The 17,852-nt window shown below is 42.0% G+C and overlaps 1 protein-coding gene across 7 annotated transcripts in view; it reads right to left on the reverse strand.

Annotated features, from left to right (window-relative positions):
- The window catches only part of DENND1A (DENN domain containing 1A), a 498,150-nt gene extending 480,618 nt beyond the window's left edge, over positions 1-17,532 (reverse strand). For 2 of the 7 annotated variants that reach the window (XM_036107896.2, XM_078061741.1), the window contains exon 1: positions 17,274-17,532. Coding sequence is in view for 5 of the 7 variants with exons in the window: in XM_078061742.1 (XP_077917868.1) it covers positions 17,274-17,290 (17 nt within the window). In the remaining 2 variants the exon portion in view is untranslated. The remainder of the gene's footprint in view (positions 1-17,273) is intronic. The other 5 variants (XM_078061742.1, XM_036107886.2, XM_036107894.2 and 2 more) reach the window with 3 other exon arrangements.
- Between the last annotated feature and the right edge of the window lie 320 nt (positions 17,533-17,852).

The following is a 17,852-nucleotide window of genomic DNA, read 5'->3' on the forward strand; positions in this document are numbered from 1 at the left end:
CAGTGATCGGTATAAAAATAAAAGACTTTATATTATAGTCACCACAAGTGAGGCACATCCAGGCTGCACCCTCCAGTTAAACCAGCACATTCTGGACGTTCTCTGATTATCAGTACTTACTCCGGGAATAAAGCATAAAAACATTAGCCTCAGAAAAATAAATATAAGTATTTATAATCCCAAAGGGGATCTGCCAAAGCCACATGATTTGGGGGTCATCAGTTATTTGGAACAATCACAAATAGTGGAGTTAAATATATGAAAAGACTACTTACTGATTATACTCTTTTAAGATGAAACCCAATCAACACCAAACTTCTACACTGTATTAAACATTCATTTAATTATTCAGTATGTATTAGCGGAGTACCTACTATGTGCCTCATACTGTGCAAGTCACTCAAGGCTTAATAGTGAACAAGTCTTTTACAGTACCTGACTTCATGAAGTTCGTAGACCATGGAAAGAACAAGAACAGTAAGAGTGAACTGACCTGATCAGATCTGCCCTTTGGAAGACTCACTCTGGATACTGTAGAGATGGGACTGGAGAGAAGCGAGAGTGGTAAAGAACCCAGTCGGGAGGAATTACAGGCATTATGCTCAGAGTATGGTGACCCGGACCACAGCAGTGGAGAAGGAGGCAGATACATGAATCAACAGGACTTGATGTTTGGATTTAGGAGGTGAGAGGTCTCCAACATCTTTCCTTCCTGCCCTCAATCTGCCTACTTAGGGTTCATGACATGTCTTTAGTTCTCACTATTCACCACTCTGTAATTGACTCCCAAACTCTATCTTTAGCTCCCACCTCTCCAATGACCTTCAAGTCCAAAATTTCAGCTGTCACTGGAGAGCTCCCCATGGATAATAAACTCACACTCAATAGAACCCAAATCTAACCAATGAAAAATCATACCCAGAAAATTTCAATTTCTTTTTTTTTTTTTAGCTCTTCCACCTTTTTCTCTGTCACTCAGGCTACACAGAGTCATCATCTATCTGGTTGTGAAGACTTTCTAATCTTCTGATACCTACTTCTTAACAACGCTCACTGATAGCTGGACTCTTAAAAGACATTGTGATGCAAACCAAAAGGAAATATCCAAATATCAATCCTCATTACCTCTCTTCTATTACAAAAGGTCAGTTGGTCTACCACCTTAGTCATTGTGCCCTTCAATCCTGGTTACACTCATGGATCATACACACACACTTTTAATAGGTAGGGAGAGCCATTTAATCTCTTGAATTACTTTTTTTTTTAATTACTTTTAAAATGAGTTATATTGGTTATAATAATTACACACAAAAAGTACAGTGAGAACAGAGGCAAGAACAACTCTAACGGAGTATACTCAGAATTTTAGTTTCTTCTATAGGTCATTAGTTCAGAATCAGAAAGTATCAGGCAGTGAGGGAATAAAATTTTACCTCAGTAGCACAAATGCCTGCTAGTCACTAGGAATTCAACTGGAACAGTGAATATGAACCAGTTCTTCAGATACAAGTTCTGAGAAGGGGACCTGACAGCCACCTAGGGCCCAAAGAACAGTGCCCATGGTAACCCATTCACCCCGCTTATGGCAAACAAATCTAGATAGAGCTCACCTTGCTCAAGGGCATACAGAAAATAAAAGACCTTTTAAAAATACTGCAAATGGAGGAAAGGGAACATCATCTCTTAGAAGAATATATCTCTGAAAATGATTAAGAAATATGTTTCAGGAAACTGGTATCCTTAAATAGAACAGGAAAAAAAACATGACTTTTACAAAACAGGAACAGAAAGCTACAAGAGGGTAAGAAAGACAACAAATAAGAGCCTTTAAAAAAAAAAAAAAAAGGATGGAAGAAAAAAGAATAACTCCAAGGAGAAAAAAAATGCATGGCATTAGACACATTAACTACGGTACTGTTGCCAAAATGTTTAAACATGAACTTTAGCATGAGGAAACAATTAGACAAATTCTAAATGTGGGACATTCTATAAAACAACTGGTCTGGATGCTTTAAAAAGTCAGTATCAGGGGCGCCTGGGTGGCTCAGTCGTTGAGCGTCTGCCTTCGGCTCAGGTCATGATCCCAGGGTCCTGGGATCGAGCCCCGCATCGGGCTGCCTGCTCAGCGGGAAGCCTGTTTCTCCCTCTCCCACTCCCCCTGCTTGTGTTCCCTCTCTCACTGTGTTTCTGTCACATAAATAAAATCTTTAAAAATAAAATAAATAAATAAAAAGTCAGTATCAGAGCCAAAATGGGGGGGGGGGCAGAAGAACTGTTCCAGATAAAAGAGAACAAGAGACATGACAACTAAAGGCGACATATGATCCCTAATTGGACCCAGGCTCAAAAACAAACAGCTGTAAAGGACATTATTGGAACAACTGGGAAAATTTAAATATGGATTGTTTATTAGATAATGTTGTATGAATGTGAAATTTCTTGATGGTGATAAAAGTATCCTCATCATATATACAGAATATGGTTGTTCTTAGAAAATATGCACTAAAACACTAACAGATAAAAAACATCATGATGGTCTTAATTTGACATGGGATTATTCAGCCAAAATAAGTAAAATAAATATGTGTATATAATGGGGTGGGGGTGTAGGGAGGGGTTACCTATCCCCTCATATTATAGGAAAACACAGATAAGCATTTCCCTATTCCCATTGCTTATGAGTAAAACTTAATTTTCCTAAATTCAATGTTCATCCAAAAAGCTGCAATGACTGATAACTTTTTATACTAAAAACCACACCACTTCTATATTTTTCTAAAATACAATCCTCTTTCCTTTTTATGAGGCCAGCATGACCTTAACACCAAAATCTGACAAGAACATTACAAGAAAGGAGAATTACAGCCAAAATCTTCTATGAATATAGATGTGACCATAAAATAAGTATCAGGAAACTGAATCCAGCAATGTATAAAAAGGATAATATATCATGACCAAATGGGTTTATCCCAGGGATGCAAAGTTAGTTTAACATTTGAAAATAAATGTCACTTACATTAACAAATGGAAAAATCATATGATCATCTCAATAGATGTAGAAAAGGCATTTGATAAAATTCAACCTCCATTCATGACTAAAGCTGGCAACCCATAAATACCAATTGATGCAGACCAAAAAAATCTCCAACAAAACTCAGCCAAAGCGCCAGAAAAGGGACAGCTGACAAGTCAGAAAACTTAGGGGAAAAAAAACCCACCAAAAGTCAGCCAAACACCACAGAAAAACCTGTGTGGTCTCACATCCACTCAAGCCAGCAAAGGACAAGGAGGGAAGAAACCAAATTTCTACCTCGGCCAGGCTGTAATGAAAGACAGTCAGTCAAGTAGAGGGCTGGGACTTTCATCATCCCCAGCAGTAACGAGGACCCCCTCGATGTGGTTTCAGTGGAGAATGTGGAGAACCCGGACTTCCACTCTCCTGTGGCAGTAACTGAAGCCGTGGTGAGAGCAGCAAAAAAGGTACTGCTCTAGGGGCACCTGAGTGGCTCAGTCAGTTAGGCAGCTGACTCTTGATTTCAGCTCAGGTCATGATCTCAGGGTCCTGGATCAAGCCCCACATTGGGCTCTGTGCTCAGCAGGGAGTGTGCTTGAAGATTCCCTCTCTCCCTCTCCCCCTCCCCTCCACTCACGGGCGCGCACACATGCACTCTAAAATAAATAAATCTTTAAAAAAAAAAAAAAAGCACTACTCTACACAGCCAGAAAGGTATCAGTGGAGGCCTCTTCAGAGAATCAGAACTCCCACCCACCACCTAGTAAAAGAGAATTTCCCACCCTGGTGTTAAGGAAGCCTGAACAGGGAACCTACACATATACCCCAATTGGCAGTAAAGGGCAAAGTATTCCCTTCCCCTTCTGAAGCAGTGTCAGAGGAAGCCAGCTAAAGACAGTAGGAAACTTTCTTCAAAGTTCTGGGGGCAATTTTTTTTACCTAGAACTCTAGCACCATACAAATTATCAATCAGGTGTGTGAAAGCAGACATTTTTCAGACATGCAAAAACTCAAATGCACCCTTTCTGCAAGTCCACTGCTATGGTTGTCCCCTATAAGAACTTGAATATGTACTCTGGCAAATGAAACAAAATAACACAGGGGCCAGGAAATAATGAAATAGGAGCATGGTGAAGGGACATTCCAGGATTACAACACTGTAGCTAACTTTGCACACATCAGAACAGGAAGGTAGGAAGAAGCCCTCAAGAAGAAAAAAAAAGAGCCTTAAGACTGCAACTATGATTTTAAGTTTGGAAAAAATTAAGGATATGATAAAGCGAACAATGCAAGAGGGGAAAACGGATTAGAAATTCAGGGAGAAGGGAAAAATGAGACTATTTTTAAAAATCAAAATCCAGATATAGCTCTTTTCCACTCTCAAGGACTTTCTGAACTGCAGGCAGCAACGCAGACATGGCCAAGTCCAAGAACCACACCACACATAATCAGTTCCAAAATGGCATAGGATGGTATCAGTAAGCCCTAATCATAAAGAGAGGTTAAGGAGGTAGAATCTAAATTCCTAAGAACTTTAAACTTTGTCAAGAAACACAAGAAGGATCTAAAGAAAATGCAGACCAATAAAATAAATTAAGACCATCGAGGCCTTTGTCAAATTCAAGGTCCTGAAAGGCTTCAGTCTCAAGTTTGCGAGACATGCCCCCCCCCCCTTTTTTTTTTGAGACACATGCTTATTACAACACTGCCAGGGCACCGGGCTCTGGTCTGAGGCTACCAACAATGTCAAAGTCAAAGCCGAGGCTCATGCTCCCAAAAGTGCCCCAGCCCCCACAAAGGCTGCAAAGTAGAGGCTTCTGTCTGCCTACATGAGAAGGACTCTTGTGACATCCTGGGCTGCTATCTATACAGGGCGGGTGTCCCCCTGTATTCTTGTGCAAATAAATGCAAAACTAATCTATATATTAGCATAGAGAGGATAACTTTAAATTCTGGATGGATTATAAGAAAAAAGTTTATATGACCCCAATGTTAAGAATGTCCTCCTTCAAATGGGATGGCAATGCACCAAAAAGAAAAGGTTATTCCAGCACCCTACCTGGCCTGTGTTGAATAGTATTTAAATACTCATAACAACATTTAATTTTTAGACTTAACCTAAGGATAAATAAAAGACTTGGTTCTGGCCATGGATCAGAACTAAAATAACCACACGAAAGTAAAAGTACAGCCTAGAGAAACTAGAAACAACAGGTGTCCTTCCGTTAGAGAGTGAAGAAATATGAGAAAGACACTGTTGAAAGTTAATGGAATAAAAAGGGTTAAGTAACGATGTCAAAATAAAACCAGTATAGGAATTAGAAATAATAGGGGCGCCTGGGTGGCTCAGTTAAGCGTCTGCCTTCGGCTCAGGTCATGATCCCAGGGTCCTGGGATGGAGCCCCAAATCAGGCTCCCTACTCAGTGGGGAGCCTGCTTCTCCCTCACCCTCTGCCCCTGCTCCCTGCTTGTGTTCTAATAAATCTTTTTTAAAAAAATAGAAATAATATAAATATGTAAAGCCCTGGAAGAGGAAAAGAGAATTACTATAAAGGTACTCATCATCTTTCACTTCAGGGAGTCAACAAATACTGCCTAAGGTTAAATTAAGTGACATTTACCTAGGGGTTATGGGTTAACCATCAGAAGAACTAGAAGTAAAACTGTTAATACAGGTTCTGGGGGGATAGAGTACAGAATCAATGCTCTCCATCATGAACGCTTACAAACTATTTTACCATGTGCATTATAACTTGGATTAAAATAATTTTTAAAGTTTGACAAACACATTCCATTGTTGAAGCTGTAAGGTAAACAGGCACTCTCACATGTGGGAATATGAACTGGCACAACCCCTGTGGAGGGGAATCGGACACTATTTAACAAAATTACATAAAAATTTACTCTCTGACCTAGCAATTCCACTTCTAAAAATCTATCCCAATGGTATAATGGTAAAAATACAGAAAGGCACATGCATAAGAATATTCATTACAGCACCATTTGTAATAACAACACTGGAAGCAATCTAAGTGGCCATCAGTATAAGATTGGCTGAATAACCCATAATCCATCCATCCAATGGAGTACTATGCTGTCCTTACAGAGAAATGAGGATGATCCCCAGACGCTGCTAGAAGTGACCTCTTTAGAAGGTATAAGATGAGAAAAGGGAAGGAGAGAAAAGTGCATTCAGAATGCTACCATTTACCTGAGGGGATGGTGGTAGAAAATGTGAATATACATATGCATTTACCTTTATTTTTTTAATGAAATGACAAATGCACATTTAAAAAAATTACCTATGAAGGAGGAAAGGAACAGAGTAATGAGAGAGGGACAGAAGTTAAACTTCTCTGAATATACCTCTTTTGCATATTATATACCTCTTTTGTAGACTGTAGATTTGGCTTTGAAACCATATAAATATTTTATGTGATTACAAAACAAAATTATTTTTAAAATGCAATCCCAAAAGATTAAAAGGAAAAAAAAAAAAACTATTACTGAGCTGGTGACACAATCACAGGAAAAAAAAAAACTATTTCTAATGGTTTTAAAACAGTAACTTGAATAGACCTTCCTAGTGGGATATAATCTAAAAACAAAAAAAAAAAACAAACCCTGCCAAATTAAAAAAAAAAAAAAAACACAAAACCGACCTGTTTTCAGTAATCCTATTGCTGGTACTGCTGCTGAGTTGTGTGGGTGTTGTGGGATTAAGCACAAGTACTTATGTTGGTGTCACTGGAAATCAGCACTTTTGGTATGAGCGATAGGAGATTCAGATACAAGGGTGATGAGGTTAAATAAAAATGCTATAATCTTGAATTGGAAATATCAGTATGAACAGTTTAACACACACACACACACTTACTTCCTAGTGCTGACCGCTGGAAAAGCCTAGAATAACGGCTGACCTCATAGCAAAAAAATGAAACAAAAAGAGTCCCAAAACCCAAACTATAATCTCTAATACCACTTCCCACCAAATGGAAGCAAGGCTCCTTAGAGAAACAGGGGAATACAGGTCTGGAGCAGGAAAAATAGAAGATAAGCTCAGAACATCTTGTCCTACCAAAAGGCAGGGGAGCTATTAAAAGCTACCGGGATCCTGTCAAGGATTCTAGAAGCTAACATGAAGAAGCTGTCACTAAACAAAGATAGGACAAATTAAACATCAGTGAGAACTACAGTAACTCAAATATAGTAAACAGGTTTAAATCTGTGTTTAAGTGACACTTGGGGGGAAAAAAAACAGTCACCTTTCGAACACCAGCAAACTCAGTTTGAAAATAATTATCCTACTTTCCCTAGATGAACTGTACCTCAGGGTAACCAAACAGAGGATAGGGGGAAGTTTTTCTATATAGAAGTATTATAGCTAATATGAAGAAATGATAGATGCAAAAAATCACCATTTTACAGCCCCTAATAAATTAATAGACCAAAAAGAGATAATCAGACATAATGTGTTTGTTTTTTTTTTTCAAGATCCTATTTATTTGACAGAGAGAGAGAGAGAGACAGGGGGAGAGGGAACACAAGCAGGTGGAGTGTGAGAGGGAGAAGCAGGCTTCCCGCTGAGCAGGGAGCCCAATGCTGGGCTCAAACCCAGGGCTCTGGGATCATGAACTGAGCCGAAGGCAGATGCTTAATGACTGAGCCACCCAGGTGCCCCCATAATGTGCCTCCTGATGGAAGTACCTATCACCACATTTTAAGTATTCTTGTCAAGAAAATGAACTTGAGTCTGATCAAGTAACTAAACCTAACTACCAATTTGTAGGAAATAAAGGGGACAGGACATATTAAACAGGATGCAACGTAAACTACATAGAACAAATAACACACTTCTTCAATAAATAAATTGCAAAGGGGAAAAAAGACAAGATACTTATCAACCAACTGCAAAGTATGACCTTACTTGATTTAAACAAATCAACACTAAAAATATATATAACTAGAAAACTTTGAACACTGACTAGATATTTGATGATACAAAGGAATTTTTTTTTTAGGTGTGATGTCATTGTTATGTTTTTAAAAAGAAGGTCTATCTTTTAGAGACACATACGGAAATATTTAAGAATAAGATAGGACAGGGACTCCTGGGTGGTGTAGTCAGTTGAGCAACCGACTCGGTTTCAGCTCAGGACATGATCTCAGGGTCATGTGATGGAGCCCCATGGCGGGCTCTGCAATGTTTAAGATTCTCCCTCTCCCTCTCTCTAAAAACAAAACAAAAACAAAACGAACAAACAAAAAAACCAATGAGATAGGACAGTCGGGATTTGCTTCAAAATAATCCAGGTCTGGAGGACAGGAGGAGTTATAGTCAGTTATCTATAAATGGAACTAAATAAGCCATACATTAATAAGTGTTTTAACAGTAATGGCCATTTGAGGGTTCACTGTACTATTCTCTCTGCTTTTGTAAATGTTTAAAATTTCCCTTAAAAAAGTTTTAAGAACAATAATTTTAAGCACCCAGGAAAAAGAAAGATTAAAAAGACCAGAAGTGGGGGGGCGCCTGGGTGGCTCAGTCGTTAAGCGTCTGCCTTCGGCTCAGGTCATGATCCCAGGGTCCTGGGACCGAGCCCCGCATCGGGCTCCCTGCTCCGCGGGAAGCCTGCTTTCCCTCTCCTACTCCCCCTGCTTGTGTTCCCTCTCTCACTGTGTCTCTCTGTCAAATAAATAAAATCTTTAAAAAAAAAAAAAAAAAGACTAGAAGTGGGAATGCCTGGGTGGCTCAGTCAGTTGAGTGTCTGACTCTTGGTTTCAGCCCAGGTCATGATCTCAGGGTTGTGGGATCGAGCCCCGCATCGGGCTCTGTGCTCAGTGTGGGAGTCAGCTTCAGATTCCCTCTCCCTCTCTCATTCTAATAAATAAAATCTTTAAAAAAAAAAAAAAAAAAAAAAAGAAGAGACCAGAAGTGAATAGTACTATCAGCTAAACAAAGATAAATATAAATGGTGTAAATCTTATGTAGAACTGAATAAAATTTTCAAATAGTTTGAGAGAGGCATCAAATGTTCAATATTATTGTTCTAATTATTCACATGCTCATCTTATCTAAGTGGACTTTAAGCTTCTTTTCTCCCAGCCAGCAAAAGGAATAGTGCTTTGCATATATGAGGATCACAGTCCTTCAAAGAAATTCATAAATTATACAACACATCATTCCTAACATACTCACAGAGAGGAAGCAAATACTTTCTCTATGGCTTTAAAAAAAAAAAAAAACCTATAAAATGGAACATTTGCTGTGACATTAACTCCAGGGGGTTCAGACAAGTGTGCCTGTCCTCTCCTAGCAATATTAATGATAGCTGCCATTTACTCAACAATCATTTCTCTGCCGAAGGTGAGATACAAGATCGCTTCTAATCCTCACAACAATCCTACAGGTGAATTTATTAGCTTCCTTCTACAAATAAAAAAAAAAAAAAAAAAAACTGAGGCTGAGAAACTTGGGACTCGGATGGGGACTGCGTGTGTCTCCGAGGCCCACATCCCTCAGCTCCTCTCACACCCTGCAGCACAAGAACTGTTTGCTTGGAGTCAACCAGCATCTTTCTCTTGATTGGTTTCCTTCCTCCTGTTTATTCAAACAGACTAGGTGAGATCAATGAAACCTTTCCTGTGGCTCGAGTGAGTTGGAAAGTTTATTTTTTCCCCTCTCTAAATCGAACATGGACGGATTTCCCTTCAGCAACTTGGCTCAGCCCACTTTAAGTCTTACTCATCGAATGAAGTACACACATTCACTATGGAGCCCTTAAAGATCTCCTTTCTCATTGCAGACTACAACGCCTTCTCCCAATTAGAACTTTCCACTTTCCCTCAGAAAAGCAAACACATTACATAACTGGCCCTCACCTTCCAAACACTCATTTATAATGTAACTTTGCTAACCTTGGCAAGTTGATTCTTCTCTTGCCTCTTACATGTAACTTGTCGCCAAGTCCTGTCAATTCTACCTAAAATCTCTCTTAAATCTGTCCCTTTTCTTTCAACAACCAAAACCTCACTTCAGGCCTGGATCTTCTACAGCATAAACACAGTTCCATAAACCAGTGGTCTCCAAATTTTTTTCCATGCACTTCTTCCTTTCAAAAAATTTGAACATACATCTGATACACATATATTTCTAAATTATGAGGATGTCTTACTATACTAATAACATACATTCAAGACCACAAAAACAGGTATTTTGAAGACATATAAAAACAAATATAAGTTCTAACATCTTTTACACACCCCAGTGGATCATCTTGTACAGGCCAGAGATACCACAGTTCTATACTGCTGCTGCTGGAGTAATCTTCCTAAAAACCCAAATCTGGTCGTGTTACATTCCCAGCTCAACTCTTTCAGTGGCATCATGTTCCAGTGGCTAAGCTTACTTTTTCAACTCCATCTCCTCTAGCCCTTATTCACATGTCCTGTATTTCTGCCATACCTGTCTTTTACACAGTTCCCTCTGCCTACAAAGTCTTTGACAGCCACGGATTTATACATTAACAGTATCTCTAAGAAAAAAATACATTCTAAATACCATAACCAATTTACAAATGAACTTTGGCAATATAACCTATCTTTTCTATAGGAAGTCAAATATTTTGAACATACCTTTTGTTACTTCCTTTATATGGCTCCTTTTCAAGTCCTAAATACTTGGAGAGAATGGGTATGGATTCCAATAAAAGTCAAAGAGACCAACTTTGCTTTTGTTTTCTTTGGTTTATTTTTCTTCCTTGTTTATCTTTCCATTTCCCAACAAAATCCTTTTAAGCAAAAAGGATGTTGTAAATCCAGAGATGAGTTCCCTCCAGGGCCAGGAAAAAGGCTGAACCTTTGCAACCCACAATGAGAATTCCAGCTAGGAGTTTACACACAGATGTAACAGCCCGAGACACATTTTTCTACAACACTCCAGGTTTTACCTTCCCTGTTTCAACTTCCTAGGTGCTGTGCAAAGCCCTCCACGACTGCAATGGCTAGGATTAGAATGATGGAGTTGTACCAATACACTGCCCAGAAAAGTCATGAAAATTCAAGTGACTGACTTTGAGCACTAATAATGGGGAGCTCAGTCTCCAATAAAACTCTCATTCCACCACCCCAAGTCTTTGTATGGTCTTCCATGGGGACTGGCAGGGAAGCACTGTGTGGTGAGAGGAAAGAGACGAGGTAGTAGCGGGCGGGGGGGGGGGGGGGGAAGCCCTGGATGAAGGACATCACATTTCAACTTCTGGTCTCAGCCCACAGTAGGGAGACAGGTCAGCTCTGCTACACAACAGGCCTCACAAAACAAGCAAGTCTGTGGTGCATTTTGGTAATGGGATCCTATAATGAGCACTCCAAAAACAAGACTGAAGCAAAGCTATCCTCAGAAGCCAAAGCTGCTTCTCTGTACCAGAAAACAATGAGAAGGGGTTATCCCACTCCCAAGTCATAAGACTTCCACTGTTCTCCCTCTGGGAATGCCTCCTCCCTTAATCAAGTCTCACCTTTCTTTCAGTTCAAGTTTCAACCTCTTCTGAGAAACCTCTGTCTACCCTGATCTTTCGTTTTCTACATGACTCATTTGGGCCAAATCAAAACCACAATGAGATACCACTTTACACAAAGTGGTACAATTGCTTTGGAAATAGTTTAACGGTTTCTTAAACAGAATTACCATATGATCCAGCAATTCCACTCCCAGGTATATACCCAAGAGAAATGGAAAACATATGTCCACACAAAATGTTCACAGCAACATTATTCATAACAGTGAAAAAGTGGAAACAACCCAAATACCTAACAACTGACGAAGAGATGAATAAAATGTGGTTTATCTATACATGAAATATTATTCAGCAATTAAGAAGTAATGAAATATTTATATGCTATAACATGAATAAACTTTGGGACCATAATGTTAACTGAAAGACAAAGGATTATATACTGTATGATTTCATTTATGTGAAATGTCTAGAATACATCTACAGCAACTATAAGTAGATTAGTGATTGCTCAGGGCTGAGAGGGTTTGGGGGGAATGGGAAGTGAATGCTAATGGGCACAAGGTTACTTTCTGGGGTGATGAAATGTTCTTTAAATTGCATAGTAGTGATTGATCACACTTCTCTGAGTATGCTAAAAATCATTTGTACATTTTAAAAAATAAATTTTATAGTGTGTTAATTACATCTTAAGTTGTCTTCCGACTGCCATGGCCTACAAGGCCCTACTCAGCCCCCAGGCTGTATCTCTGACCTTACCTCAAGGCTGTCCCATCAGTCACTACCCAAACCGCTGGCCTTCTAGCAGTTCCTGAAATGCCTCTAGGGTTTTCTTGCCTCGAGGCCTTTGTATACGCTCAACTCCACCTGGGATGAAAAGTCTTGCCCAGTCCCTTTACAGGACTAATGATTTCTCATGCTTGAAGTCTCAGCTCACATGTCAGCTCTACAGTAAACCCTCCCTCACTGCTCTAAAACAGGACAGCCACCCCTGCATTCTCCCTCAGCATCTCATTTCCTTTCAAGCACATCCACATGGCTTTATGGGAATTGATCTGTTATTTTTAACCTGTTGGGTCCACCAGACTCTAAGCTCAATGAGAGTAGGAATAAATAGGTATTATTCAGCATAATTCTCAAAATTTAACACAATTCCTGGCATGTGCCTAAAAATGGTAATTAACATTTTTTATTTCCCTAATATGCCACGTCTTCACAGATACTGCTGCTCCCTCTACTGAGACTACCGCCACCATCATCCCCACTCCCCTCTGCTACCACTCTTGCCCTTTGCACACCTTTACTCATCTCTCCTTTCTCAGCTAAAACACCTTCTTGATGAAGGCTGCTTTCCTTTCTTGAGCTGTCCCGAGAAAAGTCTCTCCATTTCCTTACCTATTCAGGACTAGCTGCACCTCAACCATAGCACTGACCAGAGTGTATCATACTGGCGCTCTTTTGGTGGGGAGGGAGCCTGGAGGGAGTTTGTTTTGTTTTGCATTTGTCTCACTACTTTGGAAAACCTTAAAATGAAGAAAAACCATTTCATTTTTGTGTCCCTAGCACGTAGCCCACTACCAGGCACATGATACGGTACTACTAATCAAGACAATACCAATAATGACTAACATTTTTGAGTGCTCAATATGTGCTTCACACCCTTAGGTCTATAGTGAGTGAATGAATAAATGGATACCCTTCTTGGTCACAAAACCTCGAAGAGGTCACAGTCTGACAGGGACAGAAGACAGGTATGCTAGCTAATGCAGAATACATACCACCACAGGGCCAAATGAGCTGCCCTGTCCTGTCCCTACGCCTTCAAATCTTAAGAGTATGCTTTTCTCTGCATCCATAAATGTCAGGTTTCCTCAAACTCACTTAGACTACTTCCTTCGATTACTTGCAATCCACTTCCTGCCCTTGGTGCCTGGAAACAATTTCTAGGATGTCACCACAAGCAATATTAAACTGCCACACAGTTTCCTGCTGTATGTCTGCATTATCAGTTAAATTGCTTCATATTAACCACATTCTAGTCCACTGGGATCACTCAAACACTAAATAAGATTTAAACCTACCTGTCAAAGATTGCCAGTTTCCACTGCTCCTTTTATCCCTCTAGATAAAGGTCTGCTCAGATTTAAAGTTCAGGAGCTTTCCAGGGTGCTCCCTGCATACTGGTGACCTTTTCTTTCCCTGGCCAAGTAGATGTTTGGTTTGAAGCTAGACAATGTTCATTTAGATAAACATGAACTATAAAAACACACTTTAGAAAAAAGTAATTCTCTGCATAGACCAGGGCAATTAACTTAAAAACATAAAAACTCTTTATCCTCAAGAGTTCAGGTAGCAAACTGTTCTTTTAATTCTATGTACACTCAACTTGGAGCCTTAGTCAGGATCTTAATTCAGATCCTACCATAAATCATTAATCCTACCTTAAATCAGTCCATAAACTCTTCCTCAACAACTTTGTATGTCAGGTACCGGGTCTGACACAGGGAACTCAAGGACAAATAAGACAGTCCTGCTCTCAAGAAGTTTATCTCCCGTTTAATACGGAAGACAGTCAAGGAACTGAATTTGATGCTAGAACAGTGATCAACACAAGGGGCCACAGAAACTCATGAGGGGCACCAGGCCTGGGCTGGCGAGGAGTGCACAGGTAAAGGGCACCTGCTTTAGGGTGAAGAGAAGATGCACAGATGAGGGGCACCTCGCCTAGGCTAGGGGGGTGGTTGCACAGATGAGGGCAGCTGGCCGAGGCTGGGGAGGGGTTGAGGGTGCAGAACCGGCATCAGGGCAGGCTTCCTGGGGATAGCATCTAATCTTAGGCAAATAAACTCCCATTCTCTCACATGAAAAATGTGGTTAGTAGTGCCTACATCATTGGACAGTTGTAGGGATTTGGTAAAATGGTTCACATAAAGCAATGCCTGACACAGAGACTGTGCTCAACCAGCCTTAGCTTGAAGTGTGATTAAGCACTAAATCTCAACACCTGTGCCTAGCAACGCACCTGCTTTACTAATCATACAACAGACACCAGCTGTACAATTACACAGTATTGTTTTAATCAACTTTTATTGTTTAATAAGAGAATGTTAAGTCCTGCTCTTCACATCAACAGTCTAATTCCTTGATCAAAACTTTCTTCATTTCTTAGAACATACCATTTCTGACACTTCTGGCATAAAATACACAGGTTTTCTTAGTTTGATAGAGAAGGTATAAAAGAGAACAATTGCCGAATTTTTAATACAGGGCCAGCAATCATGTTGATACAGCATTTATTGCTCATTATGACTCTGCAACATATAGTCTTCCCCATTATACCCTTAGGGAAACTGAGGGTGAAAGAGGTAGTTTGTGTGAAGTTCCACAGTCAGTAGACAAAAGAGCTGGAATTTGAACCAGATCTGATTCCACATCATCAGCCTGACCGGGCCACACAGCATCAGAGATAAGAGGAAACAGTGGCGGCCACAGCGCTCTCCTGTTGAGGGGCCCCGGAGCGCTGTGTTCCACCCCACCCCAACGCACACGCATGCGCGCGCGTACACACACCCACACACACACGACTGTCCCTACACAACAGAGCCTGCACACTTAGATTTCAACTCAGGCAGCTCAATACCTTGAGCTAATTCTGTTCTTTCCTGTCAGGGTAAACAGTGACCAAAGCTCTATTTCCTCCAAAGACTAGGGCAGCATCTATATAGATGGTCCCTAGCCACCTGCCCATCCCCATATCTAGCTGCAGACGGAAGTTGCTTAGTCAATAGTCACCATAAATCACAACTATTTTTCATAACTTCTCTTCATATTCTCTTTGTCTCACCACAAATAAAGCAAACATTTTCCCAAGCCTAAGCTTTTATCTCAGTCTAGTTTCAAGATCAAACAAGCTATTCTTTATGCTAATTTCACCTTAGTATGTTCCTTCACCCAAGTGCTCAGATATAACAGTAATGGGTTCCACAAAACACTTGAGAAATGTATGCTAACCTGCAACCTTCAAGAGCAAGACAGAGACAGGATGTCTAGTCATCTGACCTTCCACGCATTGGATTTTCATGCTGGTTCTGGCACTGACGGCCTCATGTCAAGCAAGTTTCTGAACTTCTTTATAACAAAGGTAAGCATCCTCACAAGCATACTCTGCGACTGTAAGGTGGCTTTTGGAAAGTGTTTCTAAGTGCTATTGAAATTCAAGTTTACAACTCTTTCTTGGAAACAAGAGCTAAACTTGGAGTACCTCCTTAATCCCAATGCTTTACAAACTACGTCTTTTTACCTCCCACACCTCTTAAACTGTTGTTTGGAGCACACCTCTTTCTCCCCTTGTTTCCACAAAATCAAGAATGAACAGTGTGCTCATCCGACTGTTCCATTTTCATCATCATAAGCAAACTTTTCTAGCTTCATTTAGCGGATGTCTCAGGGCTGCTGCAGCACATGAGACATTTAGTGAATGGGAAGCCTAAGCCAGTCAAGGGACTACAAGGATGGGCAAGGGTCACGCTGCATGGACATCGACTGGACATGAGAGACAACATCTGAATAATTATTAGAGTTCGTCCCCAAGGCCCTTCCCCTTTCAAACTTCCCAAGCATTATTCTCAAAGTGCTGAAATAAACACATTCCACAGACTTTCTTGTAAGCAGGTTTAAAGTGTCCTATGGTGCTCCTGCTGTTGTTTGAACTTTACATTAAAAAGCTTTGTCATGAGAAAAAAATAATAATAAAGTGTCCTATGAAAGCTGTTTAGGGAAAAGCCTATGCTGTCAACTTTGTTTTTAAGTGCCCTTAAACAATTCTATTACTCATAGAGAAAAGTGAACATTTGTTAGTGATTAGAGATAAGGCATCTCATGTTCTGGAGCTGAGGAAGGGAGAGGCCGAAAAAGGACCTGACGGGGAGGGGAGATAGAGTCTAAAGCAACACACCCAAATTGGACTGCATAAAAGTTGCACTTTCCAAAGTAGTCAACTTCTAGGTTTAGAAGCAAGGCAACAATGTTTCAATGGGTTCTGACGTTTGATGTATCAACAATATCCCCAGAAAACTAATCCCCCACTGAGGACCCCAGGTGAATGAATGAGGGAATTTGCCAGATTGGATTACAAAGCCTTTCCAACCACTATCAAGATCAGGTGCTCAATGACGACACAGAGCCATCTTTCTTCATAGCCTTTGGCCCTTGCTGTGTGGAGACTTTCACAGATAAGAGAGGTAGAAGAGGAAAGAGAAAAGGGCCTTCCTCCTCAGGCCATCCAGACCTTAAATCCATGAGTGGCCCCACCGAGGACCTCAGGCGACTTTATGTGGGGACCGCAGGCCGTAAGCAGACCTCTCAGGACCTGCCCAACTCTCAGGGGCGCCCCAAACACACCCATTTGGGGAGTTGCTTCCGGAGATTTCTCGCCCTCCCCCCAACAGTTGTATGAGCATTTTCAGAGGTTCTATTACCCCCGGGAGGGGGGCCACCTTGTAATCTCTGCGACTCCCGCCCTCAGGTAAGGAGGGGACACCTGACCACTGGAGCCCTTCCACCCCGCGCGCACCCCGCCCCCGCGCCTCCCTGGATCGCCATGGCAACCGTCCCCCTCCCCGCGTGACGCCGGCACGCGGGGCGCCCCTCAGGCCCCGGCAACAAGTCCCCCGCGCCGCCCGCGGCCTGCAGCCCTCTCCCGGCCTCGCCGCCCCGCGCCCGGCCCGGCTCCGCCCGGCCGCACTCACTTGATCCTGGAGCCCATGGTCCCCGGGCCTCCTCATGGGCCCGCGGGCCCCGCTCGGCGCTGCGCTGCCCGCCCGCCCGCGGCCGACCGGCCTCCCTCCGGCGCTCTCCCCGCCCCTTCCTCCCTTCCCTCAGGCTGGGCCCGCCCGCTCGAAGCTCGCTCCCTCGTCGCCGCCGCCGCCGCCTCCCCGGGTTAATGTACTCGCTCCAGCCCGGCGAACGCCATGGTCGCCGGCGCGCGTACCCGGCGCGCACCGCCCCCTCCGCCTCTCACACCGCCACCTCCTCCTGCCCGCGCCGCCGCCGCCACCCGCGGGGGCTGCCGGGAAGTGTAGTCCGCTCGCTGGAGGCGGGGCCGCCTGAAGGCTGTGCAGGGCGGGAGCCGCTCATCAGCCCGCGGGACTCGCGGAGCTGGGCGCGCCGTTTCCCCGAGGACCCCCGAAGACTTCCACCCATTGTGCTCCCATTGAAACCTCCACCTACAGAGTGTGGTGAATATACCCTCATCCTATAGAGGCCCCCGAGCTAACCTGAAGAAACCTTCACCCATTCCAACATTATGAGTCCTCCCGCCCAGTAGT

The sequence above is a fragment of the Halichoerus grypus genome, chromosome 14 (genome assembly GCF_964656455.1).
Source record: "Halichoerus grypus chromosome 14, mHalGry1.hap1.1, whole genome shotgun sequence".
Taxonomy (NCBI): Eukaryota; Metazoa; Chordata; class Mammalia; order Carnivora; family Phocidae; genus Halichoerus; species Halichoerus grypus.